Source organism: Anarrhichthys ocellatus, unplaced genomic scaffold (genome assembly GCF_004355925.1).
Source record: "Anarrhichthys ocellatus isolate YVR2014 unplaced genomic scaffold, GSC_Weel_1.0 scaffold11, whole genome shotgun sequence".
Lineage (NCBI taxonomy): Eukaryota > Metazoa > Chordata > Actinopteri > Perciformes > Anarhichadidae > Anarrhichthys > Anarrhichthys ocellatus.
The window spans coordinates 714,088-725,403 of NW_022280041.1; the positions used below are offsets into that span (position 1 = coordinate 714,088).

Consider the following 11,316-nt stretch of genomic DNA (forward strand, 5'->3'; position numbering starts at 1 on the left):
AATTAGAGTTCCCTGTCTCACCAGAGTGTGGATCAAACACACACCCAAACACACACTTACAGGTACATAGTACACACACACACACACTGAACCTGTGTGTGTCTATAGATATTCATTTATACACACACGCTGTTTCAAGTGAAGGTTTTCAATGTCAGGGAGGACTGAGCACAGCTGGTGGAAAGAGACGACACATGCATACTAACGCGCGCGCGCACACACACACACACACACACACACACACTTCAGAGCTGCACTAGTGAGGACCCTCGTTGGCATGAAGTCCACGACTTTAACCTGATTTCAGAGTCTTAACCCCCCAACAATGTTTCTAGGGGGTGAGGACCGGACATTTTGGCTTTATAAGAGAAGTAGAGTCGCTTCTTAGACGTCCGTGCTTGTAAAAACACGACAATTTCACAAAGTAAAGACATTTTGAAAACAAAGGACAAACTGACTTTTCGTGGCATTTTCAACACGCTATACTTTGACTTCAAATTCTCCACATACTATATTATGATGTTTTTCTGACATTTTTACATACTATGACTTATTTTTATTACATCTTATACGTTGACCTTTATTGGCACACTATACTATAACTCTTTGACATATTTTTCCACTTCAGAACTATGTCCTTACTTAACACACCTCTACCTTTCACACGTCTCTACTTGACAAAATATGTTAACAGTGTCACTTTTCCCAAAAATGTCTTTACGCTCCAAAACAACAAATATTCACACATTTACACACCGACATGAGCTCAATGAAATATTTCCACACACTCACATGTGTGTCTGATAATGTGCACACATCAAAGGGAGGCCACAGTGTCTCTGTGTCTGCTTAATGTCTCCACTAATCTAGCCTGGGCCCCAACACACACACATGGTAGGCATATGTGTGTGTGTGCGTGTCTACAAACTTGTAACTCTGCTTTAAACACACGTGTATAGTGTTGTATCTGTTAATATGTAGTGTGTGTGTGTGTGTATATATCAGCATGAGTCGGCCACTATGAGTGCATCCGACTGTGTGTGTGTGTGTGTGTGTATGTGTGTTCGTGTGTGTGTTCGTGTGTGTGTGTTTGTGTGTGTGTGTTCGTTCAGGTACCTTGTACAGCGCCGTTGTCTTGCTGGTTTCCATTAAGTTCAGGTTTATCCTCGGCTACAGCAGCGTCTGGTACGGAACACAAAGACAGGACAGAGTCTCCGTGGGTTGGCCAATAAAAAACGAAATGCACATTGTAGGTGTGTGTGTGTGTGTGTGTGTGTGTGTGTGTGTGTGTGTGTGTGTGTGTGTGTGTCAACAACAAGAGTGGATTTAGAAAAAAGCCACAAACAAGTATTTGTCCAGAGAATTAGACATTCGGAAGGATAGAGTGATTCATCGTATTAAATAGCCTGTTTCTGTAATGAACATAAATAAAGTGATGGTGTCCTGAAGGATTTTACTTTTGGACTTTAGAACTCAGGATTCATTGGAATGGACTGTAATTCACATAGTATAACACTAATATTAATCTTAATATTAATAAGCGAGTAGTGAAAACAGATTTAAAAGCAAAGAGTCCGTCGTACCGTTCTTGTTGTTGTTGGTGGCGTGCAGAGGCTCAGGAGACGGGGAGGACGAGGACGAGTGCTTCAGAGTGCCCTCCACTCTCTCCCGCCTCTTGGACTCAAACTCCAGCGCCTCCTGCAGCTTCCTCTTGGCCTTCTTCTCCTTCTTCAGACGCTTCTGGATGGAGGCTGAGGGAGGACGACGAGACAGAGATATACGATCACGAGTGGAAAAAGTCCCAGAAGTCATTTTTAGTTTTTGGGTTCCTACATGAGATAACCAAAGCAGCAACTGCTACAAATAAAAGTTCCAAAATTGTCCTGCTTTATGTTCTGGACGTTCAATAAATGTGTTCAATAAATGTGTCTCCTTATCGTTGTTCAAATGTGTGTTTTATCGTGTTACTCTCGAACCTCGGCTCTGTAGTTCGGAGGTGAGCTGTCGTTCAAGACTCTCCCTCATCTCTCGTTCTCTGTAGAGCTCCATCTTCAGCTCTCTCTTCTCCGCCTGGATCTGTTTGTCCTGAACCCGGGAGTTCTCCACCGCCACCTTCAGCAGGCCCTGAGAGGAGACAGGAAGTAGGAGGAGTGTGCTTACGGTGAAAACAACCTTATTAGACAATCAGCTGTAACGTGTGCGACAATATGCAGACGATGAAGCTGAAGTCATGTCAAATTTTCAGAAATTGAAAACTTTCTGAAATTAAAAGTCTTGATGGATTCATGTTTTAGTATAATGCATCTTTTACTGTAATAATCAATATGTTATGAGCACTGCAGTCCATTAATAACAGTCCAATAATGAGTTTAACAACATGACCTGCACACTTATGTTTTTGGACTTATATGCCCAATTTAGTAGGTTTCAAAAGAGTATTTTCTATGATATGAATATAAAAAGTATATATGTATAAGTATATAATCCACTACTAACATATTTGTTATGTAATATTTAATGCTGCTTGTGTTTTGTCCAACAGTGATCATTAATGATCACAATGTTTGTGTTTTTAAAATTTACATGTTTTATTGTACATTTCTACTGTATACTAAGATTGCTGCTTGTTTATTTTTATCTCCTCTTATTTTATTTGTGCACCAGAACAGTTTTTTGTATGTGAAAACCTACTTGGCATTAAACCTGATTTTGATTATTTTTAAAAAGATAAAGAATGAACTTGTAATAACTTAGATCACAATAAATAAAGTGTTGTGATATAATATTGCTGTTGCATCTTCAATAATCCTCGATGATATTGTACCAGAGCAGTAAGACATTGAATACATCAGGACCTTACCTGTATGTTGGTGAGTAGGGTCTCCACTGACGACAGGCCGTCAGCGAATAGGAACGGAGCAGGGAAGCCAGGGGGCAGGGCTTGAGCCAGCGAAGACTCTTCTGGGAAGAATTAACAAACGGACGTTTTTTATAACTTTCTTCTTGACTTTTTATGTGACTTATATAATATCTCAAGTTTTATGACATACTGTACTGTGAGTTATTTTTATAGCATAATATACAATGACTTTATATGACGATACTATTACATTTTTATGACACGTTAGCCTTTGACAGACTGTACTATGAATTGTTTTCTTTCTGTTTGTGACATACTATAATAACATTTAATGACTAGTCACACATCTTTCTTGGCACATTATACTTTTTATGACATACAGTACAATACAGGACATTTAGGAGATACAATACTTTATAAGAGGTTTTTGTGACACTACTATTTTTTTGTTTTTTTATATTACATTTTTAATGTAATTTCTCCTCTTTCATTTTGATGACATACTATACTATGAGTTTTTAACACATTTTTGTCATGACTAATAATAATAAGTGTAGCCCTTAAACTAAATAAAATAATTGAAATAACTAGAAACTACTTTTTTGTCATGGTGATAGTAATATGCCTGTTTATGATCTGTTTTCTTTATGTTTTGTAAAAAATATAACTTATCATTACTCCTTCAATTTCCTGTTATTTAGAATGTAGCTGTTGAGTTCATTAATGGTTAGCTTAGCTACGCTAGCTGTAGTTTAGCTTTTAACAAACATCAACTTCCTCACTGAACTATCAGCAGGTGTGTTTCCTAACATGTCAAACACTTTGTGTGTTATTTTTGAAAAAAAAAAAAAAATGTTTGAGATGTTTTCCATCAGCGATACGCCGTTGCGAGCTTCGAGAAATGTTGATGTTTACTAAGGTATGAGAGGCAATGAAGCAGCATCAGAGAAATCAATTACACACACACACACACACACACAGGTCGTTAGTATTCAGACAATCGTGTGCGGTGCTAATTGGCACGGATTAAAGACATCCTTGATTTGCGTGTGTGTGTTCATTGGGAGTGCGTCACAGTGTCTGATCAGCCCTTAATGCCTAACTCACTGACAACTGGGTTAACTCTGCTGTGAAATTAACGCTGATTAAGATGCACTCTAATACACACACATACACACACACACACACCAGCCCCTATCTGCCACTTCATCCATACACGCCTTTACTCCACCTTTCCTCCCTCTCGTATCTTTCTTCCTCACCTTTTCTCCACTTTCACACGTGTTTTTTTTCCTCATCTTCATCTTAACAACCTTCATCATTTTCTTTTTTTTTTTTTTCCATCTCTCTTTCCGTCTGTCTTCTTCATTACTTTCCCTCCTGAAGCTTTCCCTCAATCACTCCAGTTTACCTGGAATATGATTTCCTGCTCTTTACTTTTGGTCAAGTCCACACAGCAGTGACCCTGTACATTAATCCCTTTGCACTCTGCACTATTCCATTATTGTCTTACAAATGTCATTATTGCTTTTTAAATATTTTGTATTATTATATATAAACGTTTTTTTACATATATGTTTGTTTTGCTTTTGTCTACCTTTGTTTGCTTGTTTTTAGCTGAAAGTCTGCGCGAGCAATAAAAGCAGCATGACTTTAATTCCTTCTGTGTGGTCACAGACTTGGCCAATAAAGCTGATTCTGATTTATTTTTATTGCCCCAAAATCACCAATCTGCCTCAAAGGGGCTTCTTTAATCTCTCCACTGTGATTTTATTTCCTGTTTTTCTTCTTCTTATGTTTTCTTTTCTGAGAGCGGAGTGGAGGAGGAGGATGAAATGAGTAAAAATTGGGATAAAATAAAAGATGAAGGAGTAGAGACGAGGGAGAGAACACGGAGAGGAAGGAGGGAGCGTTTAAAAGGATTAGAGAAGAAAAGGGAGAGAGGAGAGGAGAGGATTACAGCATGAGGGGAGGGAGGAGTAGAGGAAGGTTTTAATGAAAGTCAATGCTTTTATTGTGAAAAAGCAGACATTTTAGGAGGAATGGGTGTAAATACGAATAAATAAAAGTTGCAGGATTAAAAAAAACTTCACGCCAATCAATAAAATCTGAACCTCGACATCCGATAAACTTCCACTGGACTCAGATTCAAAGATGAAACACGTCGGAGGATTCTCTCAAACAGGTTCTGAGTATTCTGTGGCTCCGCTGCAGTAATACAGCCTCCAGATGGAGGAGCAACATTTCCTCGCCTGCTATTCTCCCCGGAGAAGAGCCGTAAACGCGCTCAGTGTCTGAGTGGCTTTTATGCGTTTTCTAGTTATCAACGTGAACTTGAAAAACCTCCAACGATACTTTAAGTACAGCATCTCTGACGCTCTGATGAGTACTAATACCTGTGAGCTGTAGTACTTTGTTGTGCTGGTGTCAGCTATAACCGAGGTATTTAAAGAACCCAAACATCTCAATTCAACCAGACATGTTGGTTGATGCATTAAACACAAGTTTAATCTGGGAACACATCCATGAGGTCATAAGAGTGATCGCTTCAAAAAGACTTCTTCAGCTGCCGTCTCTCTGGAGCCGGATGTTTCCATCATTACACATTAAATATATTTAAAGACCTCCGACGCTTAAATGTCAAATAGTTGTCAGAGAAAAAATAAACACTATTTAAGCATTTTTTTTCTTTGTTGGTCTGTGAGCTAATTTATCAAAACAATATTTCCCCAATGTATTTATACATATAGCTCTAGTATTAGTAATAGGGCGGGGAGATCATTCAAAATGATTATTTATCGACTTTCAATCATATCGCGATGAAATCATATATCTAGATATAAAATGATATTGTCTAAGTTGATTATAGGAAGAACATTCTAACTGAAAAAAATACTTCAAAATACGTTTAATTTGTTAAGTATGTAATTCACACACGACTTACAAAACCATGTGTTTATTTCATGAAGACTTTTTATTGAATTACCAGAAAACGAGCTATAACGTGATGTATATATATATATAAATAAATATATATTAGGGCTGGGCGATATGGGCAAATCTTCTTGACGATCAATAAATAAGACAATATGATTATTACAAATTGTTATTTTAAAAGTTCATCTGTCTATCTTAAATAATAATTATATATATACACACTTTTTAAATTAATAATAAAATAAATTATTAAAAAAATATTTTTAAAATAATAATAAGTTGTAATAATTATCTCTTATTTATTGAACGTCAATGTTTTTAGTCAACACAGCAAACAAAGAAAAGCACAAGTTTTATATTTGGTTGAAGAGAAAGTCGTCGACATCTGAACGCTGTGCCTCTGACGTGTGATCCACAGAAGAGCGGGTTAACGTCTCTCCTCGTCCTTTAAGAGGAGCGGGTTAACGTCTCTCCTCGTCCTTTAAGAGGAGCGGGTTAACGTCTCTCCTCGTCCTTTAAGAGGAGCGGGTTAACGTCTCTCCTCGTTCTTTAGGAGGAGCGGGTTAACGTCTCTCCTCGCTCTTTAGGAGGAGCGGGTTAACGTCTCTCCTCGCTCTTTAGGAGGAGCGGGTTAACGTCTCTCCTCGTTCTTTAGGAGGAGCGGGTTAACGTCTCTCCTCGTTCTTTAGGAGGAGCGGGTTAACGTCTCCTCGTTCTTTAGGAGGAGCGGGTTAACGTCTCTCCTCGTTCTTTAGGAGGAGCGGGTTAACGTCTCTCCTCGTTCTTTAGGAGGAGCGGGTTAACGTCTCTCCTCGTTCTTTAGGAGGAGCGGGTTAACGTCGCTCCTCGTTCTTTAGGAGGAGCGGGTTAACGTCTCTCCTCGTTCTTTAGGAGGAGCGGGTTAACGTCTCCTCGTTCTTTAGGAGGAGCGGGTTAACGTCTCTCCTCGTTCTTTAGGAGGAGCGGGTTAACGTCTCTCCTCGTTCTTTAGGAGGAGCAGGTTATTGATTCGTTAAAGAGGAGCTCCTCTGCTGACGTCGGCAGCTTCAGGAGCTCCGACCAAAAACACGTGTTGTAAGAACGGAAAATACAGAGCGAGTGATGGAGGGAGGAGAGGCCCCGCATGCTTTTAGTGTGTGACCTCTTGACCCCTTTTAGCCATGCCTCCTTCACTTAGCCTCACCTCCTCCTCCCTCCCTCCCTCCACCCATCTCCCTCTGCCTCCCTCGTCCATCCCTCTGATTGATGGCTCACAGACAGGTGATCAATAGGAGGGGCCGAACATCCTGACGCTTCTGTTTCTCTGTTTGTGTGTGTTTTCACTCACAGTGTGTGTGTGTGTGTGTGTGTGTGTATAAATACAGTAGATGAGGAAAGACCCCTAAGTGAGGACAATTTGTCAGTTGTCAAAACGAAATGTGTGAAGGTTTAGATTAAGGAGGGTAATGGAATATCCACACTTATATAAGACAGTGTGTGTGTGTGCGCGTGTGTGTGGTCCAACCTTTGTCCTTTGTTATTTTCTTGATGGGTGCAGTCGGGTTGTTCAGTCCAACATCTGCATCCATTGATATCAATCCTGTTGAAAGACAAAGTGAGTTTGTGTGTGTGTGTGTGTGTGTGTGTGTGTGGAGAAAAATTACAATTTCCGAAAGTGTTTTGTCCGACCAACACTTCCAAAGTCAAAGATATTCAGTTAAATATTAAAGAATACTGAAGAAAACAGAAAATATACACATCTGAGAAACTGAAGCTATTCAATATTTGCTGGAAATTTGATTTAAACAATTCTAAAATTAGTCGCTGAATAATTTTCCGTTGATCGATTAATTGATGAAGCGTTGCAGCTCTAAGCTACGGAATATATTGTCATATTTGCGTGTGTTTGCAGTTTGCTTTGTGGTGTGTGTGTGTGTGTGTGTGTGTGTGTGTGTACCAAGTCTTTCGGGCGAGCTGGAGGCCGAGCTGCTGGGCTGCGACTGCAGAGGAGTGTTGGTCTCATCAACAGATGGAGAGAGAGAGGGACTGTCACACACTCTCTCCTAGAGAGAGAGAGGGGGGGGGGGGAGAAAAAAGAGATAGAGAGTTAAGTTAATAGTTCTTTATGGAGGAGTTCCTCAGGGAACCTACTGAGGTCCTCTGTGGTTCTCATTTAAAAAATGTGTGTGTGTGTGTGTGTGTTGTACCTTGATGACGGGCGCCCGGTGTACGTGGGTGTGTATCTGCTGGGCGGCGGCGGCCATGTTGGCGATGGTGTTGAGGTGGTTCATCTGTGACATCGCCATTGCTACCGAGGCGGGAGGCAGCCCCATGGGCAGCAGAGGGTGAGGCATCATCATGAAGGGCAGGTCCAACCCTGGGGGAGACGGGAGAGAGTGAGACGGGAGAGAGTGAGACGGGAGAGAGTGTAACATTACCAAACACACAAAACTCTTTACAGCTTCTCTTTTGAAAAGGAAAAGTGTTTTTTTCTGTTTAGCGTAGTTTTTCTTTGTAAAACACCTTCGTCCACATTTTATCGTACAATCTGACATCTTCATTGCCAGATTGTAGACCGTGTCAATACCAAATATAATGTTTCAGTTATATTATGTTTTACTGATTGTTTTCCACACGTAAAGCAGAGACTTCCTGGAAAGAAGTATTAACACACAGTTTCCTGCTGAAGTACTAATACAACAATACCGTGAAATGATGCCTCTGTGACAACGAGAGAGAGAGACAGAGAGACAGAGAGAGAGAGAGAACTAAAAAACAAAAACAAAGATGGCGTCTGTGAACTGATGGCGAACTTAACCTTGAGTAAAGAGAGAGAGAGAGAGACAGAGAGAGAGAGAGAGACAGAGAGAGAGAGAGGTGTCACCTCGGTGTCAAACGTCTCGCTAATAAAAGTTGACAAAGCCGAGGGTGAGGGAGAGAAAGAAAGGGAGAGGTGAAAATATGGAGGTCGAAGGGTTAAAGGGTGAAGAGGCGAAAGAAGAGGTCAGTGTTTCTTCTCTTCTTCTCCGTCGTTCTCTTGAGCGTTTCCTTTCCTTTCACTTGCTGCCTTCTTTCCTAACAGTCTTTTTCTGTAGCTTCTCTTTTTGTTTAATCTTCATCTTTCTCTTCTTCCATCTCTCACTTTTCCCTCTTTTCCTTAGTTTGTCTTTTCCTTTCCTTCCTCCTCTCTTTCTCACACACACACACACACACACACACACACACACACACACACACACACCAGCGAAACACAGCATTTGTGAGGACGTTCCATTTACTTTCATTCATCCTTTAACCCCGAACCTCCTAAAAGCATAACCCTGACCTCAGATCCCCGCTGACCATAAAATAACCCCATTTTCAAAGGCATGCCCCCCCGCAAAGATGTTCACTCTGGAGAGAAGTCGCCTCAGCTGTCAAAAAAAAAAAACACACACACACCCACACACACACACACACACACACACACACACAAAGACGGCAGCGGCTGCTTTCATTCCAATGAAACAATAACACTGATTGCTGTTGTCGTGACGACTGAAGTGATAGAATAATCAATGTGAGTGTTTGTCGCCTCCCGCTGCCCAGTGTGTGTGTGTGTGTGTGTGTGTGCGCGCAAACACATTACTTCTGCAATAAGAAAAAGAGCGAACATGAGTGTGTTTGTTTGTTTTAGCGTATGTCAATATGTGTGTGTGTGTGTGTGTGTGGTGTTGATGAATTGAGTCATTTAGTAGAGTGTGTGCTGATTAATCCAGGCGGAGTGTTAATACGGAAGATGGGAACAGATTAAATGGCGTACATTAACAAATATTGCCACCCCTTTAAAACACACTGTGTGTGTGTGTCTCAGCGTGTTGTCTCTTTGAACACACACTGTGTGTACTCACTGTTGGCCAGTAGCTGTTGCTGCTGCAGGAGTTGTTGTTGATTGACAGCTCCGATGGCCGGCCCCCTCCCACCTCCTCCTCCTTGTGCTCCTCCACCTCCTGGTCCTCCCCCGTGAGCTCCAGCAGGGGGGCTGGTCAGACGCTCCTTATCCCAGGAACACTCACTTCCTCCTGGACACACACACACACACACACATCATGTGTTCAGGCTCAGGCTCCGAATTGATCGAAAACTTTAGCAGAGAAAAGTGAAAACGTGACTTTTACGTGTCATAAAGTTGTATATTAACGTCATATATTAACATATGAACGGGCAGATTCACCTTTAATACAACTGCTATAAAGTTACTCTGATTTGAAAGAAGCTGCTGGTAAATAATCAGCTGTGAATGTTCTAACCTGTAACCTCACTAAGTCATACCTTTAGCTGACGACACGCTGCTCTACGTTAACAATACTTGTGTAACTACGTCTACTTCCTGCCTCTGACTGGACTACAGTCATAAAAACCTGCTGGTTTACGGGACATTATGGGATGGAGATGCTCATCAATACAGATTCTGAGACCTGAACTTTCTTTTAGTAACGATGTCAAAATAAACTGTAAAAAATGACAAATCCTTTATTGTTAACCTTTTACTTTGTTATTGTGCTCCATAGTGGTCATTTTCATAAAAGCACACAATTTGTATTTACATATTTGCTTTGATCATTTGTAGTTTTGATGATGTATTATATGCTGATGAGAAGTTAAACAGCTGTGAAAACTTCTCCTTCAAATAACTGGATTTATTTAAGTTTCTTTCCGAAAACTACAAAAGATTACATTTTAACGCGTCATAATTTATGTACTTTTTGCAAAGTTTTGGTGAAAACAAAAACAAAAAACAGATCCGAGTGAAAATCTAACAGAGGAAAACATTTGAGGTCATTTAAAAACAAGAAATGACGTGAAATATTTTGTTACTTTGCATATATTACACACAAAATACATATTTGGTTTTTGCATCTCTGACCCGCAACAGACGAGAAATGTATTTCTAAATATATAATATTTATTGTAACTTAAAGTTCAGTTCACTTTTCACTGATCGGCTCTTTAACTAAAGACCGTTTGTCAATACAAGTATTTAAATTGTTGTCAACAGAGATCCTTACAAACACAGTTCAGTATATAATAGATGAAAAGTATTTATTAATCATTAATAAATGCTTTATAATGTCGGTTAATACAACCTTCTGATATTGATCATGAAGGTGAATATTATTAAGCAGTTTACAGGATAAACTTTCTCATAGAAAACAAAAGAGTGAAACAATCCCCCTTTCCTCACACCTTCATCCCTCTCTCTCCCTCCCTCTCTCTCTGTGTGTGTAACGCTGCCTCTCTCGCCCAACACATCTCTCTCTCTGCTCCCTTGTTCCCTCTCTCATCCATCTTCATCTCCCTCCATTAGTTTGAATTAGCAACCGTCTCTCTCTATTATTGCCTACTGAACTCCCTGCGCTGTGTGTGTGTGTGTGTGTGTGTGTGGATGACAGCTGGGCCTCATCCCCTCTGCCATTTACACCGAGGAAGAAAAGAAGTATAAACAGATGGGCAGATGTTTTCTCTCTCTCTCTCTCTCTCTCTCTCTCTCTCTCTCTCTC

General features: G+C 40.4%; 1 protein-coding gene across 1 annotated transcript in view; it reads right to left on the minus strand.

Moving 5' to 3' along the window:
* Positions 1–13: 13 nt before the first annotated feature.
* dachb (dachshund b) overlaps positions 14–11,316 on the minus strand; it is a 78,851-nt gene continuing 67,548 nt past the window's right edge. The window contains exons 4-11 of the mRNA XM_031850797.1: positions 9,667–9,837; positions 7,984–8,153; positions 7,734–7,839; positions 7,302–7,376; positions 2,861–2,961; positions 1,977–2,124; positions 1,584–1,751; positions 14–1,182 (exon numbers count right to left, since the gene is read on the minus strand). Coding sequence (XP_031706657.1) covers positions 1,109–1,182; positions 1,584–1,751; positions 1,977–2,124; positions 2,861–2,961; positions 7,302–7,376; positions 7,734–7,839; positions 7,984–8,153; positions 9,667–9,837 — 1,013 coding nt within the window. The 3' untranslated portion in view covers positions 14–1,108. The remainder of the gene's footprint in view (positions 1,183–1,583; positions 1,752–1,976; positions 2,125–2,860; positions 2,962–7,301; positions 7,377–7,733; positions 7,840–7,983; positions 8,154–9,666; positions 9,838–11,316) is intronic.